This window comes from Choloepus didactylus, chromosome 5 (genome assembly GCF_015220235.1).
Source record: "Choloepus didactylus isolate mChoDid1 chromosome 5, mChoDid1.pri, whole genome shotgun sequence".
NCBI classification, from domain to species: Eukaryota; Metazoa; Chordata; class Mammalia; order Pilosa; family Megalonychidae; genus Choloepus; species Choloepus didactylus.
In genome coordinates this window covers 77,360,493-77,379,439 of record NC_051311.1, presented here as the reverse complement: position 1 = coordinate 77,379,439, position 18,947 = coordinate 77,360,493, and the positions used below count along the sequence as shown (strand labels likewise).

Here is an 18,947-nt window from a genome sequence, read left to right as displayed (position 1 = left end):
TGCCTTGTAAGTTAAAGAATAATAGACTTCCAAGTGTAAACACCGAATTTAGTGAGCCAGTGGGGCCTCTGAATGAATCCTTATATTGCACATTTGGATGAAATAAGATTCAATGCATTAAACGATGCAGGGCTTTTCTGTTTGGGAAGAGAATTATTGTGAAGATCTGTAGTTATTTCTCTTCAAGTAAGGCAAGGATGAGTGCCCCAAGATAACACGAGAAGCAGCTTCACTCCTCTCTATTCAAGTTCACTGCCTTATCACCTAGTCTCAATGCTTCTATGACTGGCTCTTGCTTAGCCTATTTTTACACTGTTCACTGCTCCAGGTCAACTTGTTTGGCGTCACTCAACATGAGCAGGTGCCACCAAATCGACACCAGACATAGGAGACAAAAAAGGGAATGGAAGATGTGCAGCCTGCTTTGCACTGAGTCATCTGCAGTAAGGTGCATTTTGTGATAATGAAAATTTGAGGCCTGTGGGCAAGAGATACGTCAGGTTCTTGAAGAAAGCTCATGCCCAGCTGCTCTCAGTTGCACCAAAGGTGGTTTTACGTTTCTGCCTGGGATCCCCATGAGAAAGGTGGACAGCCTACGCAAGGAGGTAGAAAACCACTTTGGAAACTTGAAACGTCTCACTACTTTTCAGTAATTTGAAAGAGGCTGTATACTAGGAATGTACATCTTTGTTATCAGAACAGGGAAATTTAGGTTAAATTTTAAAAATATAAGAACCTCAGGGTAATTCATACTCCATCCTAAGAAGAGTAAAAAATGGAGAATCCTGGTGGCTGCCTTTTAAGGAAAGAAAAGGAAGTATAGGATAAAAAGGAATTAATCTGAAGCAAAGAGAATTGCATCTACTTGGTGTTCGTACATCCTTCTCTGACACCCCCAGGTCTTCAGTCACCCAGGGCACCCTCTCTGCCCAGTCGTTACGTGTCCCATGGGCACGTGCACTCCAGGAGACTGGTTCACTTGTGAGAGATGAGCTAGTCCTTTCGCTCATTTAATGGCAGAGTGCAAAATAAGCAGCCACCCACGTGGAAGATGTCAGGAATGCCAAAAGGTTCTCCATTTCTGAAACATCTCCTCCATCCTCTTGACACTGTTACGAAGTTCCTGCCCCTTCTCCATACTCATGGTCAGGGTGTCCGGGTCAGAAGCTATTCTAAACATCTGCATAAGCTAACTCATGGAATATTCAGAATATTCTTATGAAGTAGGTACTATTATCATCTGCATTTAACAGATGAGAAACTAAAGCACAGAGAAGTTTAGTAGCTTATGTGAGATAACACTGTGTAGCTGGGCTTCAAACTCCAGCCTCCATTATATTGACCAGGGCACTGTGTTGCCTTTCAAAATCAGTGAGCTGATTTTGCTCACTCCAATCTGAGTATCAGATTTTTCCGATCATTTCACCTAGCAGAAAGTGAAGCCCAAGACAGCCTTTGTTTATCCAAGTGTCCTCCCCAGACCACTCACATCAGATTGGGGGTAGGAGGTGCTCCCCCTAAATATTCAAGTTGATTCAGGAACTCAAGGTCCAAGAATCTACATTTAACAAGTATTCTCAAGTATACTAAAGTTCTGGAACCATTGCCCCCAAGGCATGGAATGAGGGAAAAGTACAATGTTATGGTAAGCAGAGAGAAGTCAGAAAGAAATGGCAAGGCAGTGGGGACCCAGTAACCAAATGTCCCAGGGGTCCTGGCCAGAGAGGAGTTGAGTTGCTGGGGACTGAAGGGTGCTGCACAAGGTGGGGCTCTGACAGCCGAAGGAGACCACCCACATCCTCTTTGCTCGGCTCACATCCCTTCTCCCTGATGGAAATGGTTATCTGCTGAGCCAGGAGAGGCATTTTCTGTTAGTTTGGATGGGAAGCATGGGTGCAGGAAAGGGAGGGCAACCAGAGCATGAGGGTTCAGAAATTCCCACGTGTCTGTTTGAATGAGCAGGGTTGCAGAAACAGAAGGATGCAGCGTGGGCTTAAAGAGAGAGGAGTGATGTAGGGAGGACTGGAGGAAGAACCTAGAGACCTAAGTCTTGGGTTTGGTCCAGTCACTGATTAATGTAATTGATTTACAGCCTCCTTGAGGCTCAATCTCCAAATCTGTAAAATGGGAAATGTAATGCCTTCCTTGCTTACTTCACAAAGATGTGATATAAATCCACTGAGCTGTAGAGTATATGTCTTAATATTATTATTATTCCAAGTCCTCTGTAAGTTTCCTGCCTCAGAATGTATCTGTTACACTGATGCCTGGAGTCCACAGATGAGGCTAACAGGACAATTGGAGATTATCACTGTGCTCTGTGCATCCCCTGTGCACTCCCCAGGAAAGAAGACACAGGCACTTACACTTATTCTAGGGTATAAATTGCTTATATGCCTCCTTAAATTAGAGTAGGAAAGCACTGGGAACTTACAGAGAGAGAGGGAGAGAGAGTGAGAGAGAGTGTGTGTGTGTGAGAGAGAGAGAGACAGAGAGAGAGAAAAAAAAACATGAGAAAAAGTGGAGGCCAGAGGCACCAAGGAACAAATTCACTCTTGTCACCCTGTTCCTTCCCCATCGGGATCCTCTGCTGATCCCCAGCAGAGCCAGTGGCCGGGGCTGCTTTGCTTATACTCCTGCTATTTCTTTGAGGCCCCCTCTTCATCATACTCCAGTGCATGCCCCCTGATTTTGGGCCAGGTCTACACAGCAGTCATTATTCAGATAATTGGGACAAAGCGCAACCAAACAAAAACATACTTTAATTTATATTTTCTAAATAGTATTTTTTTTAAGGTGAGGACTTCTGAGTTTGAATTGCCTCCCCCCCCTCCAGGGACTTTCTGCCCAAATTACCTAAGTGATAATCAATCCTCCACTTCATTTTGATCAGAGTGGCTGTGGAATTCTAGAGCTACAGTGAATAAGAACATCATTTCAAGTAAAGGGGGGTACCAATGAATAAATAATAAATAAGCACTTGTGCTCTAAGACAAAGAATTCATATGTGGTTAGTAAAATGTTATGTATGCCTATGTCTTTTCAATTGATGTTTATAACTCCTTTATAATATAGCACTTTCTGGAGAAATCTTTATTTGCTAATTTATATGTGTATAGTACTACCAGGTATTATGGAGAATACCAAGATGGGTGAGACAGAAAAAGACCTTACCCTAAGTCCTGGTCTCAGACCGGTGACCTTATCGGCTTAGTGACCTTTCTTTAGTGAGGGGAAAAAGAAGCTATTTGCCATTCTTATTATGAAGATCACCTACAACTTCACAAGTTTGTGAAAAGAATCAGATGAGTTAAATCGATGAGATAAATGTAAAATACCATCATCCCAAAGCCTCTGTAATAACTAGGAGACAACAAGAAGGTGGTCATTCCAAAGGGAGAGACCCTAGAGTCCGAGCTGGATGCCCTGGTCAGGAGCTGCAAGTCCCCCACTCCCCTCCATCAGCATCCCCTCCACACACACCAACCCTCTTCATCCACTCACAGAGGTGGGTAAGTACACACACGTCTGCCCTCTTCCAGCTTGTAACCCTGTACAGGAATGCAGCCCTCACCCCATCCTCATGGGACAGCTCTTGCAACCGGAAGCTACATAGCTCCTGCCACCCCAAGGCAGCCAACATTCAAGGCAAGAATGGACATCGATATTCACACCCAAGGTTTACAGTTTTCCTAGGGTGGGAGGCAGAAACCTCTGGGAATCCAGGTAATCTCAGGCATTTACAATACAGCCGTTGCCTCCAGTTTTCAATTCCTTGCCACGTGGGCCACGTTTTCAGTCAGTGCTGCATCAGCAGCACTCTCCAGTCTTTTCCCCAACAGTCCAGTTTGGGCCAGGAAAGCTTGCGCTGAGAAAACACATGGTAAGATTAGAGCAAAGTTCCCATGTTCTGGTAACTTTTAATTGTGCTAGTTCTCAACCCCCTCGGCACCCACACAATCACACACATTTAATCCATTTACTTCAAAGGGAGCTCAATATGTTGGAAATATGTGCAGGAACAGTGAGGGGAATTTGAAATTGGTCTAAACCATTTTTCTGTATGACTGAGTCTGTCTGGTACATACTTTAGGATTTGGAAAGTGCATATTTGGGTTTTTAAAACATGCATTTGTTTATACAGGGTTTAGTATAATGAAAATGTCAGGATTTCTACTGCCAGTTTGTGTGTTTTTCATAAATAAATAATGGCTAGTTCTCCTCATCCAATAATATGTACTTGAAAATTTAGATTAGGAAAATGCTTTCAAAGATGATTTCCATTAATTTATCCACCAGCTTCGAGATGCCACCCAGCACACAAGCAGCTCTTGGAAAGAAGCAGGAAGAAAACTAGGGTTGCAAGACATGGAGGTGGAAAGGGTATCAGAAGCCAAAAGAGTGGCATGGACAAAAGAGAGTTGTCGCTACTTTTAGAGGGGCAAGGCATGCTCTAGTTTAGAGCTTCTCAGACTGTAGCCTTTTAACAAGAGGAAGGCAGACAGGAGTCCTTGTTCAAAATGCAGGTTCCCAGGGCCCACTCCAGAGTGTCTGATCTGAGTCTGAAATGGGGCCAGAGAATCTGCATTTTAACAAGCATCCTACGCTACAGATTGAGAGCTCCTCTGCTAGTGTCTTCAGGGGTAATATATTCAAGAGTCCAGATTTGGTGATGGAACTTCTAGATGGAACTTGTTTCATCTTTGTGCATATCTGGGTTGTATATACAGGCCATTCTAGGTAAATGGGCTGAGAATGCTGTTCTAATACTTATCAATAGCCTAAAATACTTCTAATATTTATTTCTATTTGGTGCTGAATTGTAGAAAGTTGAAAGTACTGTATTTCCTTTTCATATATTTCCAGGCTTTGTACTAGGACTAAATTCCAGGCTATTTGATATATATTCATTGCATGTATTTTTCTTTAAACATGAAGATCAAATTGTCTAGTAGCAAAGAGCAATAAAATAGAAAATAAGAAATAATCAAAATAAAGGTGGGTTTTTTTTTTGGGAATTGTATTAATCATCTGTCATTGTCATTGCATGACAAACTGCCCAAAACTTCGCAGCATCTAACAATGAATATTTATCGTCTCATAGGTTCTGTGCAGTGGGAATCTGAGTGTGGCTTAGCTGAGTGGTTCTGGCTCAGGGTCTCTCACAGGCTGCAATCTGGGGTTGGAGATGGAGCCTCCTAGGGGTGGAGCCACTTCCAAGTGTACTCACCTGGCTGATGACAGGATGCAGACCCTCCCAGGCTGTTGGGCAGGCCTCGGTTCCCCACTGGTTGTGGACTGGAGGCCTCCCTCAGTACTTTGCCATGTGGGCGTCTCCGTAAGGCAATTCCACAATATGGCAGCTGGCTTCCGTCAGCGCCAGCCAGTGAGACAGCAAGAGACATGAGCAAGAAGGATGTCACCATCTATTGTAACCTAATCTTGGAAGCAACACCCTATTGCTTTTGCCATGTTTTATTATTTACAGGCAAGTCACAAAGTCCCATCCACACTCAAGGGGGAGGGCTTTACACAGGGTATAGATACTAGGAGGAGAGATCTTTGGGAGCAACTTTAGATGCTATCAATCCCAAGAGTGCATGAATTTGTTTCTTCATTGTCCATTTATCATCCCATTTAGGCTTTGTTAAATGTAAAGCGAACATTTTTTTGATACAGGTTAAGCAGTGTGTTCTGGGAATAGTGTCTAGTAGTGTTGGAAGGATATGAAGAGGTTATAAGTTGAATTCAACTTTTTAAATGAGATGTTCACATGCCATGCTACCCTATAGGAAAGAAAGATTATTAGTTACTGTATTGCCTAGGAATGCTTTCTGCTACAGGTAGCTGAAAATCGAAATAGCTGTGATTTAAAAATAGAGGTATATATGCCTCACATAAGGAGAATTCTAGAGATGGGCAGCTGCTGGCATTGTTCAGCAAAAGCAGCATTTTTTCTATTCTTGGCATTTTAATCATGCATGTCACCTTGTGTCACCACATGGACTTCTCCATATCTAGGCAGCACACCATTTTCTAAGCAGGATGAGAGGGGCAAAGGGTGATGCCAGATGCCTCTGTCTCTTTACATAAGAAGATAAAGCTCTCCTGGAGATCTCACTCAGTAGACTTCCACTTAGATCTCATTGACCAGAACTGGATCACATGTTCACCTTAAACCAATCTCTTGCTCAGGAGACTAACATTACCATGGGAAGATTATACCAACCATGACATCACTAAGATCAAAGGTCCATTGCCTCTACCTGGATAAATCAGGATTCTGTTGGCAGAAAAGTGGGGTTGTGGATGCTTGGCAGGCAACAGACAAGTTTTCTGTTAGCATCTTTGTGAGTGTTGCTATTTATATTTCTATGTATCTAATTCACTCAGGTTCTGCTAAAAAGATATTTTCCCATAGGAACAGAACATATGTGCATCATTGCTTATGAAATCCCAAATGTATTTAAAGTATCCTCTTTGAAAATATCCCTTATTCAAAAATAATCTGTCCAGATTCTGAGACAAAAATGATGCCATACTTTTTTTAATCTTGATTACATATAAACTGTTTTTAACATACTGCCTTAATATACATTGAACAGGAGGAAATTTTCTCTGAGATTTACTGTATTAGCCAAGTATTATCAAAACACAGTAAAAAAAGATTGCTTTTCTTGACATCTGCTGCTAGATTTTTGTCAACTTAATGTTTCTGAAATTGTAGCATCATAAGCCAATGTTGCACAAAGTTATTTAATGCCATTTATAAGAATCTAGTAATATAAACAGTTGGCTCCTTATAAAGCATCTATTAAGACAGAAATATCACTGAAGCAAATTCATGCCTTTGAACTCTAGATCCGCACAGTGATTCTTGCCAGAAAGGCGACTTGTTCCATAGATTACAGAACAGAAAATCAGTCCTTGGTATCCTGTTATAAGAAAGTAAATAGCACCTACATCTCTTGGTTTTCTTTTTTTTTTTTTTTTTAAGAAATTTTTTAAGAAAGCCCTTGAAGTGCTGCTCCAGGCAAGATCAGGCTTCCTACAGAGAGTTGGTCCCTGAGGAGATGAGACTCAAGAGTGATTGTTTTTATTTGGGGAAATCAAATTGATGATGCATGTAAACATTGTATTGGGGATCGTCAGAGAAACGCACTGTCATCCATTCAACAAATAGACGTGAGGAGCTTCTTGTGATCAAGACGATGTTTAAATTGTGATGCAAGCCTAGCAGCCTTTTGCATTGGCCATGGAATGTAGCAGCAGCCAGACTGGTCAACAGTGTATGGTGATAGTAGACGGTAATGGGAGAAGTCCTAAGCACGAGTTCTGCCATTAAATGTCAGTCATTGGCAGCTTTGGTCATTAGTTTCTCTATCTCACCTGGAACTCTATTTTTATAAGGATCCCTTCAGCTTTAAATATCTATGAATTTGCTGAAGCAACTGTGCTTTCTTGATGTGGAATTTTAGAGCTGCCTTTACATAGAATGACTGGTCATTTAGCAGAATTTTGTTGGGTCCAGCACGTTCTGAATACATGTCAAAAATGTACAGAGACTTTTATAGAAGCGGGAGCTGAAAAAAAGGAGGCGGCAGCTGTGGTGATGGAGTTGGGCTAACTGCTCTACAACAAGTCCGAATACATCCAGACAGCATCTGGCAACAAAGTTAGTCGACAATCAGTGCTGTGTGGAAGCCAGACATTGTTCTCAATGGCAAGACCATTGTAACGAATGGTTGTATTATCCGAGGGGATCTGGCAAATGTAAGAGTTGGACGCTGTTGTGTTATGAAAAGTCGTAGTATCATAAGGCCACCATTTAAGAAATTCAGCGAAGGTGTTGCATTCTTTCCTTTGTGTATTGGAGACCATGTCTTTATTGAGGACTGTGTGGTCAACACAGCTCTGATTGGTTCTTACGTTCACATTGACGAAAACTGTGTGATTGGGCACCAGTGTGTTTTGAAGGACTGTTGCAGAATTCTTGACAACATGGTATTACCCCCCAGAAACTGTGGTCCCACCATTCATCGTCTTCTCAGGCTGCGCAGGACTCTTCTCAGGGGAGCTCCTGGAGTGTACCCAGGAGCTGATGATTGATGTCACCAAGAGCTACTACCAGAAGTTTTTTGCCCCTAACACAGGTCTAGTGTCTCTGCCTCATGTCTTGAATTCACTTGAGCTCTTAGATGAACTTGGAGGACAAAGTGAGCCACGGTCAGCATTTATAAAGAGCTCTTGTGTTTTTGATACCTTCTACCCTCCTTTATTTTTAGATTCTTTAGAAGTTCTCAATCATTTAAGGCTCTATCCTCTTAAGAATTTAGTGACAGAACATCTGGAGGAGTTGTTTCCAAATGCTCTTCTTACGCCTTACCTGTTAACCATCACTTCATAACCATTATCTTCCAAAGACAGAATCTTCTGTTCTCAGCACTCCATCCACTTGGCCCTGTGAGGGCATGGATCCTGCCTGAGGCAGAACTGCAGAGCAGAAATGCTCTCTCCGAATGTGGAGGTGTGCTGGTCATGGCAATAAGTCTGCCCCTTATGAACACACACGTGGGTCACTCTCAGCTTCCCTGCTCCTAACGCAGTTGGCCAGTTGCCACAATTGTTCATAATCCTGGAAAAAAGTGTTTGTGAATTTTCAGAGCCCCAATTCCTGTTGGATGCTAAAACTTGAAGGGAAGGGTGGTTAATGCTTTCTTTTCTTCTTAAAGTTATGTTAGCTATCCCGAGGGTGATTAAAATAGACTTTCTAGGATTATGTTCTGGGACCTTTGACTTTCACTAAAACAGGTCACCAGCACCCCAGATTCTATTTTTGCAAAGTCCAAGATTTGAGTCTCCACATCTGGTAATCACTCCTTGCCTCAAGATATTTTTGGGTAACAGTTTATGTCTTATTTCACTGAAGATATAGCATTTGTTCCTTGGCCTAGAACCATTCAAACCACCCTGTATGTTCAGACCAAATGTCTCCTACTCACATATATACAAGTGGGGCTCTTAAAATCATCTTGTGGGCCTAGGGTTTTACATGAAGTTGCCAGTGCCACTCTTACAACTTCCTTCTAGCTAATAACGCAGAACAGTCCTGTTCTGACCTCTTTGCTTAGGAAGGAGGATTGAGGTGGTTTTCTTTGCTCCGTTCTCTGATTCTGCTATAAACAAATAGGATAGAACAGTTCAGCTTGGAAGGTAAACTCTAACAGGAGCTGTCAACAGGTTGCAGCGTTTGCTAATACAGCTGAATGTAATCATCTCTGCTGGTTCAGTGTAAAAACTGCTTTTTGGTTTGTCTTTTTTTATGTTTGTACATTAAAGAGTCATACCTGGAAAAAAATATATACAAAGAGGGTATTTTAAAAAAATATCCCTCCAGTTTTCATTGCCTCAGATAAATGTACAAAAATGTCCATGTTCACATTATGGAAAGGGCATTTCTCCTAAACTGGTGCAAAGAGTCAAGTCAGTTCTTAGGAGGCAGTGAAAGATTTAAATGCAACCTAGAGATATGAATGGGGTAGGCAGACAAGGGATATGTTGAGGACGATGTGAGTTCCTAGGGAAAGAGTGTGGAGTGCAGGGCTGGACGTAGGCCTGGGAATAGGAAGTTAGAGTTCTAATTTCAGCTTTTCCACTGATTCACTTGGGACCTTGAGAATGTCTTGCCCAATTTAATCTCTGTGCCTCAGTTTCCTTATCTGCCAATTAGAATAAGAGTCCTTGGCTGGGTGCCCAGGATTGCGAGAACGTACTGTGCAGGGCCATGAAAGTACAATAGGTACCAAAACTGCAAAACATCCCAGTTACTAGATGTCCTAATTAAACTGAAAAAGTTAACAGTAATTTCTTTAATAATCAAAATGCAAATGTTTTAGGAAGCATATCCATCAAGGTGAAAATTAATCAAGTAAGACTATTGCAAGCACTGGTCAGTCCCGGGGATACATAAGCCGAAAAAGCTCAGACTTGAAATAAGATGGAGTTCCAGCTTTGCTACTTACTATCTTTGTGACCTTGAGTAATTTATTAACCTCCTGCAGTAACCTCATCTGTAAAATGGAAATAGTGACATACATCTTAGAGAGTTTGTGGTGAAGATGGTTACAAATGAAAGTTAGTTCTTATGATCCACTGGTGGAGGATGAGCTCAGAGCCACTCTGCACTGTGCTGTTGATAACTTTTCTTATTATAATTGCTAAAAATCTCAGTCACCCAGAGCAAGGGAATTTTTAATGCTACTATCTTTTGAGTGTTTACTGTATGCAGGGCTCTATGCCCCATGCTAAGCATTACATAAATTATCTCATGTAATCTTCACAAAAACGCTTTCACTATTAGAGTTGAGGAAATGGAGGAAGAGAGAAATTAACCTTTTTTCTGTTTCCTTTGTGTGTCCTTCGCCTGCCTTGCTTTCTTTTTCTTGGCTACATCTAATTTGTTGTACTTTTCTTATTCTTTTAAGCCACTTTAAATTTTCAAAACTAACGCAGCAACTGAGTTATTTATAGAACATGTTATTTTTGTCGAATTGCTGTCCACCCCTGGAGACGTGCTCTAAATTCAGTTAGATATTTGAGGATAAATCATGCTCACTGGCAGTTTCTGCAAAGCACTCAAAAAGCAACCACTCGGAAATTTTCTAAGCAACTTAAAAGAAGGCTTAAGGATTTCTAGTATGTTCATAAAAAAAAGTATTTATATTTGTTCTGAGGAAATTATAATTATTATAAAGAAATCTTCCACAGAGTCATATGTTCATAGATATCTGGACAAAAGCCAGTTGTGTACATATCATTGTAACACTGTCCTCAGAAACCATTCTGTGGAAATTATTATAGCTACCAGAAGCGTCAAATTCAGCACACCCCCCTTTTTTTTTTTTAACTAATATGCCATTTAATTATGAAATAGTATGATCACCTTATAGAAAATTTGAAAAAGTGCTGTACTATTGTTCTGCCTGTTATTTATTTAGGCAATTATTAACATTTCTGGGACTCAAACATTTTTGTTTGTTAAATGAGAATATTATATTATAGTGTTGTTGTGAGTTAAATGAGAACAGTGTTGGATTATTAACAGCCAGTCAACAAATATTAGTAACTGTCTCTTCCCTTGGAAAACAGTTTCAAGGCAGATCTGCTCTGAGTCTGTCTTCTAAAGAGACAGGAATCCTGTTTCCCAAATAAAGTGCTTCTTAATCTCCTTTAGTAATAGACTTATTTTTTTCTAATAAAAGTGATGGACCCACCCCCATTAGACTCTCAAAACATGTGCCATTTCAAGGCATTCATGGACCCCCATTGCCCATCCTTTGATCCCAGATTAAGAGCACCTGCTCTGGTGTATTAGTTTTGACTTCTCCAAACCCTTTCATGAACAAGGTCATTTCTAAAAAACAAAATGTTTGAGCATCTTGAAATTCAATGGAAAGAAAACCTCAGGCCCTTATTTTTGTTAGCTTTGGGGAAGAATGCAATGTCAGAACACAATCCCATAATAAACAATTAAATAAATTGTGCAGGAAAGCAGAAAAGTCATTAAATGACCCATTTGGATTTGTCACGTTTTAAAACCTGTAAGTGGCAGAAGCAGAGAAATCAGAAGAATAAGGGGGACAAGGGAGAGTGGGTTACTGGGAGGAAGTTGGGGAGCAAGGACGGGGAGGATTTACTGGGGAAATTAATCTAGTTTGTCATCACTTAAGTTTTTCAAATTGTTCATTAGCTTTGGCCAAAGAATTTCTTAGCAAGGCAATTTTTGATTCAGAATTTTTTTTGGAAGTCCTCTGCATACCACTCAAAGTATGCTGCCCATTGGTCTTGAGAAATCTCTTTCATTCCTAAGGCACCTCTCAGAGGAAGAATTTTGTTCAAGTCAAGTGTTCCCAGAGTGATTGCTGAAGGCCCAGGTCATCCATGGTGAAGTGATGCCATTTAGAATGCTAGTTGCAAGAATTAGGATTGCTATGAGAGCACATATAAGAAGCAGGAGTTTTTCCTGGAGGAAGAGAGGATTTAGACTTAGATGACCCCACAAGAGCTGGCAACCATCTGTCAAAAGATAATACTCATGCACCATGGATCTTGGGCCCCCAATCTAATGGTTGGCTGCCTTCGAACGCAGACCTCACAATCTGTGCTGCCCCCAATAGGCAGAAAATGTTCTCTCTGAATCAATCGAGCTCTTAGGACAAAGTATCAAGATGAAAGGAGAACCTCATCCAGTTTGATTAGTGACCCACAGCAATATTCATCCAAGTGTGCACTGGTCCAGTGAGAACTGCAAACTCATCAGCCTGTGAGGACAATTTAAACAATAGGCTTATAGGGCCTATACCTGTTTTCTACCCTGTGATTCTCCTTCTTACGATGATTGACACTTTTAAGTATAAAAACGGTAACACAAAATACAGCAAAAAGGGGAGAAAAAGAGTGGTCTCATATCCACTGAGGATGCTAAAAAATTGGAACTAATAAGAAAACCAGAGTACCAAACTTAGAATAAATAGCCGAGGAACTCAACACAAGAAGACTGGAGTTGAGACCTGATGCTGACTTACGATGTTAACATGGACTCAGAAAAAAAAGAGTAAATAAAAAAAATTAAAACCCACAAGTGTTTACCTCTGAGCCTAGATTTAAATGAGCAAAAAGAATAGAGAGAAAATTAGGATGACAATCTTTTTAAATTTGTTTATATAATTGTGGCCATACCGTTTTTGCATATTACATTGGACAATAGATAAAAAGTAGCTAGAATACTCTAGAAAATAAACTTTAAAAATTGGTAAGCACCATGTACTTTTTCCAAAGACTTTTATTGTGTTGAATCAAAGGTGACTCCTTGGCAGTGAGCGGCTGCTTGGAGGCTTCCAAGTCCTCATTCCTGAGCTCGGCTGGATTGCTGCTGGCAGTCATCAACTTGTTTGGATTTGGAACTATACTGGATTCTTGCATATAGCTGCCACCGCCAAGCAGTTGAGCCACCTCCATCCTATCGTTTTATTGGTAATTTTATTTAATCCAATGCTTTGGCTTAAACTGTGTAAATCCCTAGAAGGGATAAAAAGCTCCTGAGAATTTATTTTTTTAGGTGAACATGTATTATGGGAAAGGGACTTTGTCTTCTAGTCCTGCCATTACTGTTTCTTTGCCTTAGCAAGTCACCTTAACCTCTCTGAACATCAGTTTTTTTTCATTTGTAAAGTGACTATAATTTACCTTCACTGGTTGGTTTGAAACCCCAGATCACGTAGAGACGATGCATGTAGAAGTGCTCATCTGATTACATCCTAATGGCCGCCAATAGGGACTTCTACAGGATTATTAGGTGTAGAACACTGATATTTACAATCTGTCCTTATCCAAAACTGTACTGAGTTTAATTCAAAAGTGAAATTCTCTTCTTAACGTTTTTTAACTGCCGTCCCTTTCTAATTTTTTTCTTCTGATAATGTTACCTCTGTCTCCCTAGCAGGCAGATCAAGATCTCAAAGCTCATCTTAGATTTCTCTCTTCCACATGCCGAAGTAACCCAGTCCTGTGGATTCTTCCCATAAACGTCTGTGCAGTCCTTTCTTTTCTGGTTTTCCTGGCCTCTATTCCAGTTTTGGCTCTGCCATCTCAAACTCAGGTTACTTCCTGCCTAGTGTCTCTTTCGTCTTTTCCCCAGTCTTCAAATTCACCTTAATAAACTCGCCCTGCTCCAGTGTCTTCCATGGACCCTGTGCCGGTTTGAATGTATTATGTCCCCCAGGAAAAGCCATATTCTTTGATGCAATCTTGTGGGGCAGACATTTTAGTGCTGATTAGATTGGAATTCTTTGAGTGTTTCCATGGCGATGTGCCCCACCCAAGTGTAGGTGATAACTCTGATGAGATATTTCCATGGAGGCGTGGCCCCATCTGTTCACTGTGGGCCTTGATCAGTAGAGCCATATAAATAAGCTGACAAACAGAAGGAACGCAGTACAGCTGAGAGTGACATTTTGAAGAGGAACTACAGCCAAGAGGAACACTTTGAAGAATGCCCAGGAGCTGAGAGAGGAGCTGCAGATGAGAGACAGTTTGAAGACAGCAGTTGAAAGCAGACTCTTGCTCTGGAGAAGCTGAAAGAGGACAAATACCCCAAGTGCAACTAAGAGTGACATTTTTGAGGAACTGCAGCCTAGAGAGGAACATCCTGGGAGATAGCCATTTTGAAACCAGAACTTTGGAGCAGACACCAGCCACGTGCCTTCCCAGCTAACAGAGGTTTTCCAGACACCATTGGCCATCCTCCAGTGAAGGTACCCGATTGCTGATGTGTTACCTTGGACACTTTATGGCCTTAAGACTGTAACTGTGTAACCAAATAAACCCCCTTTATAAAAGCCAGTCCATCTCTGGTGTTTTGCATTCCAGCAGCATTAGTAAACTAGAACAGACCCCCACCATGTGTAAAATAAAATCTTGCCTGACTTCAACCTATAACTCCCGCCTTGGTCACCCAGGTCTGCTCCACCTGTGACACTCACCATACTTGCCCTTCCTTCTTCATTTCACACCATTTCCAAGGCCCCTTCCTCCTTCCTTTCAAACCGTACCCCATTTTCCAATCCTGCTCAAATCCTACCACCCCAGCGAAGCCTCAAAACAGAGTGATCTAACTTCCTGAAATTCTACTGATTGAATTTTGAGGAGTAGATCATCGGTTATGAACTTACTACCCTTTAACATTGTGTGTGTAGCTGTTGAGGGCAGTTAACTATTGTCATGCTGCTTACATTTTACTGAGTATCTTGTACCCTTATCCATGTTGCCAGGCTTTACCTCAAGTCAGGGAACTGTATCATATCCATTTAGTTTCCTCTAGGGCACTGAGTCTCAACCTTTTCATGATAAAGCAGCACCTGGAAAACATGTTGAAAGTTCTCCTGGGCTCCACCCCCAGAGAGTCAATGAGTGGGGGTGGGGACCAAATATCTGCATATCCAGTAAGTTCCAGGTGATGCCGACGCTTCTGGTTAAGTAGCTTTGCCTTTGAACATCTCACCCAGAACCCTCACATAAAAGCTAAGATATATTTACAGACACTAAGGAGTGTCGTGGTGGTGGTGGTGGTTTTTTTCCCTCTCATCTTCTATTCCAAGCTCACATTCTGTCACTTCTTCCTTTTAGATTGATTTTGAAGATGTGATCGCAGAACCAGAAGGAACACACAGTTTTGACGGCATCTGGAAGGCCAGCTTCACCACCTTCACTGTGACAAAATACTGGTTTTACCGCTTGCTGTCTGCCCTCTTTGGCATGCCAATGGCACTCATCTGGGGCATTTACTTTGCCATTCTCTCTTTCCTGCACATCTGGGCAGTTGTTCCATGCATTAAGAGTTTCCTGATTGAGATTCAGTGCATCGGCCGTGTCTATTCCATCTACATCCACACCTTCTGTGACCCACTCTTTGAGGCTTTTGGCAAAGTGTTCAGCAGTATCCGTGTCAACATGCAGAAAGAAATATAAATGACATTTCAAGGAAAGAAGTATATCTGATCTTTTTTTTTTTTCGTTCTTTTAATTTTCTTGGTGCAGATTTCAAGTTCCAAGTTGCTAATACAGCAACAGTTTATGAATGAATATCTTGGTTCAGAACAAAGAAATCAGTTACAATTTCTTGGTTACAATTTACTATTATTTTGTCTCCTTCTGAGTTATTTCATCTATTTTTGGTTGTCTGATTTTTTAAAACCCATTTAAATTTTTTTCCTTTTTCATTTGCATGTGAATTATTTTATTCACTGAGATATGAACATGTTGTTAAAAGGTAGTGTCATTAAGAGAAATATGAAGAACTAAGAAGAAAAAAAAGCAACCTCAACTGCCTACTCTTCAATGTTGGTCATTTTATGGTGGGGGAAGAATCCCAGGCTACAGTCGTTGAGTGCACAGGTATGTGGGCAGATTTTAAGTAAGCTGTCCCCCCACCATCTGAAGAGTTAAGTGGATTGCCACTATTTACTTTACTGATCCAATGGGATCTAGTGATCCTTAGCAAGTTAACAGCCATGATCTTCTGCATTCACATGATCCAACTAATGCCTTATCCTTCTTGAAATTTTAACCCATGATAATTTTCTGTGCCTGAATATTTGTTATGCAGATAAAGAAACCTAAGTGCCTTCCTGTTTTTCACTTTTTCCATTTCCAATAGGATCTAACTCATCAGCTTACCTTAGGTCAGCAGCCTCCCTGAAGAACAAAACTAGAAAATCCATTACCTAGTTCTCCATGCTTATTTCTGACTCTGAGATAGAGTCTGGTGAAGCTGATGCCTGTGCTTGATCATGCAGCCTCTCTATGCATATTGAGTACAGTGGACATTGACCCCATGAAGTGGATTAAGGTGGATGAATGGGGCTGCGCACTCTCCGGGCTGGCAGGGGTAGAAGCCAACTTTCCCTGCCTCTCATCAGCTGAATGAGGTCAGCATGTCTATTCAGCTTCGTTTATTTTCAGGAATAATCACACATTCCTGAATCCAAACTAATCCATTACTGGGGTGGTTTAGTGGCTCAACATTGTGCTCCCTTTTTCAGCTGATCTGTGGGCCTCTGGGGAAGGGCTGTCAAAACGGAGGCTATTGTATGAGACTGTCAGTTGTTGCAAATGTAACCCCTCAAAGTGAAGCACTTGCAACCCATCTGTTATGCTGTGACACAGGGTCCCACCCCACCCCCCACCCTGCCAGGAGCTTTGGACCTGATCCAAGCATCACTCTGCTCCAAGAGAACTTGGGGGAGGAGGTAGTAATAAAAGATGGAGGTAAATTTGCTGGAATAAATTCAAATTCTTCTGAAATCAAACTGAGGAATTTTACCTGTAAACCTGAGTCATACAGAAAGCTGCCTGGTACATCCAAAAGCTTTTTACTTTTCCTGCTCATATTGTGATTCTGCCCTTGGGGATTTTTTTAAACTACAAGTATGCTTGTATTTTTATTTTCATATACATATTGGAACTCAGCTTGTTTTTTTTTTTTTACTTCATACATTTTTCTTAACAATTTAATTATCACCCTGTTACCTTTATTATTTTTTGCATTTAAAACAGACACTGGCATGAACATAGTTTTACTTTTAAACTGTGTACATAATTGAAAAAGTACTATATTACATACTTTTTAACTGTAAAGATATTTTTATCTTTATATAAAGAAAATCACTCGGGAAATTATTTTGTGATTCAATCTGTAAGCTGTGTAACCTAAGACATGTCTGTTCCACATAGATGCTTAGTGCCTCATGCAAACCAGTTGCTGGTCCAAAATATTGATGACGTTTTATACGCTTACTGATCTATTTGACACTTTTTTTATCCTGCATGTTCTGTAAAGATTACAAGTCTTCACAATAAAAATGTTTAACAGTTCAACAGTCATCTTTATCATTTTTCCCGGACACAGATATGTGCTGTGTGTTGAGTGTGTATATGTTCTGCATGTGCATAGTATGTGTGAAGTGTGTGTACATGTTTGCAGCATATTTGTGGGGAGAAGGGTCTTCAACTTCTTAATTATTACAAAAGAAATCATTTAGGTGGGACTTTTCTGTTAAGGCCATTTATTAGTTACTTCAGATAAAAGTTATAAATATTAATAAAGATTTATTTAGCAAATACTTTGTTATATGTGATCTAATCTGAGCCCCTAACAATCTTGTGTGATGGATATTACTACTCTTATTTGGTAAAGGACATAATTTGCCTTCAGGGAGATATGACTTGAACTTTTCCATGCCATTGGGATTTTTTTTTTAATTGAGATTGTTCACAAACCACACAATTATCCAAAGATCCAAAGGGTACAATCAGTTGCCCATGGTACCATCATATAGCTGTGCATCCATCACCACAATTAATTTTTTTTCAATTTTTAGAACATTTTCATTACGCCAGAAAAGAAAGACAAAAAAAAGGAAACTCAAATCCCCCCATACCGTAACCATATCCCTCCATTATTGAATCATAGTTTTGGTAGAGTACATTTGTTACTGTTGATGAAAGAATGTTAAAATACTACTAACTGTAGTATATAGTTTGCAATAGGTATATTTTTTTCCTATATGCCCCTCTATTATTAACTTCTAGTTATAGTGTCATACATTTGCTCTAGTTCGTGAGAGAGATTTCTAATATTTGTACAGTTAATCACAACATTGTCCACCACAAGAGTCACTGTTTTATGCAGTCCCATCTTTTAACCTCCAGCTTTCCTTCTGGTGACATACATGACTCTGAGCTTGCCCTTTCCACCACATTCACAGACCATTCAGCACTGTTAGTCATTCTCACAACGTGCTGCCATCACCTCTGTCCACTTCCAAATGTTTAAGTTCACCCTAGTTGAACATTCTGCTCATAATAAGCAACTGCTCCCCATTCTTTAGCCCCGTTCTATATCCTGGTAACTTATATTTCATGTCTATGAGTTTACATATTATAATTAGCTCATATCAGTGAGACCCTGCAATATTTGTCCTTATGTGTTGTCTTATTTCACTCAATATAGTGCCCTCAAGGTTTCTTCATCAACCCATTTTTTTTAAGACGGTTTTGTTCACACACCATACTTTCCATCCTAAGTAAACAATTGATGGTTCCCTGTATAGTCACATATTTATGTATTCACCACCATCACCACTATCTGTATAAGGACATCTCCATTTCTTCCACAAAGAAAGAGGAAGAATCAAAGGTAGAGAAACAAAAGAAAAAAAAAGAAAGAAAAAAAAAACATGACAGCTAGGAAGCGACAAAAGGAAAGATAGCGTTAAACCAAAGTAGAATAAAGAGTCAGACAACATAACCAATGCCAAGAGTCCCATATCCCTCCTTTATGTTCCCCCCCCCCTCACCATATGCATTTAGCTTTGGTATATTGCCTTTGT

General features: G+C 40.5%; 1 protein-coding gene and 1 pseudogene across 4 annotated transcripts in view; both read left to right on the top strand.

Annotated features, from left to right (window-relative positions):
* The window catches only part of CAV1 (caveolin 1), a 38,401-nt gene extending 20,968 nt beyond the window's left edge, over positions 1-17,433 (top strand). For all 4 annotated transcript variants that reach the window (XM_037836325.1, XM_037836327.1, XM_037836328.1 and 1 more), the window contains exon 3: positions 15,184-17,433. In XM_037836325.1, the coding sequence (XP_037692253.1) occupies positions 15,184-15,525 (342 nt within the window). In that variant the 3' untranslated portion in view covers positions 15,526-17,433. The remainder of the gene's footprint in view (positions 1-15,183) is intronic.
* LOC119534203 lies at positions 7,613-8,159 on the top strand (annotated as a pseudogene).
* Positions 17,434-18,947: the final 1,514 nt, after the last annotated feature.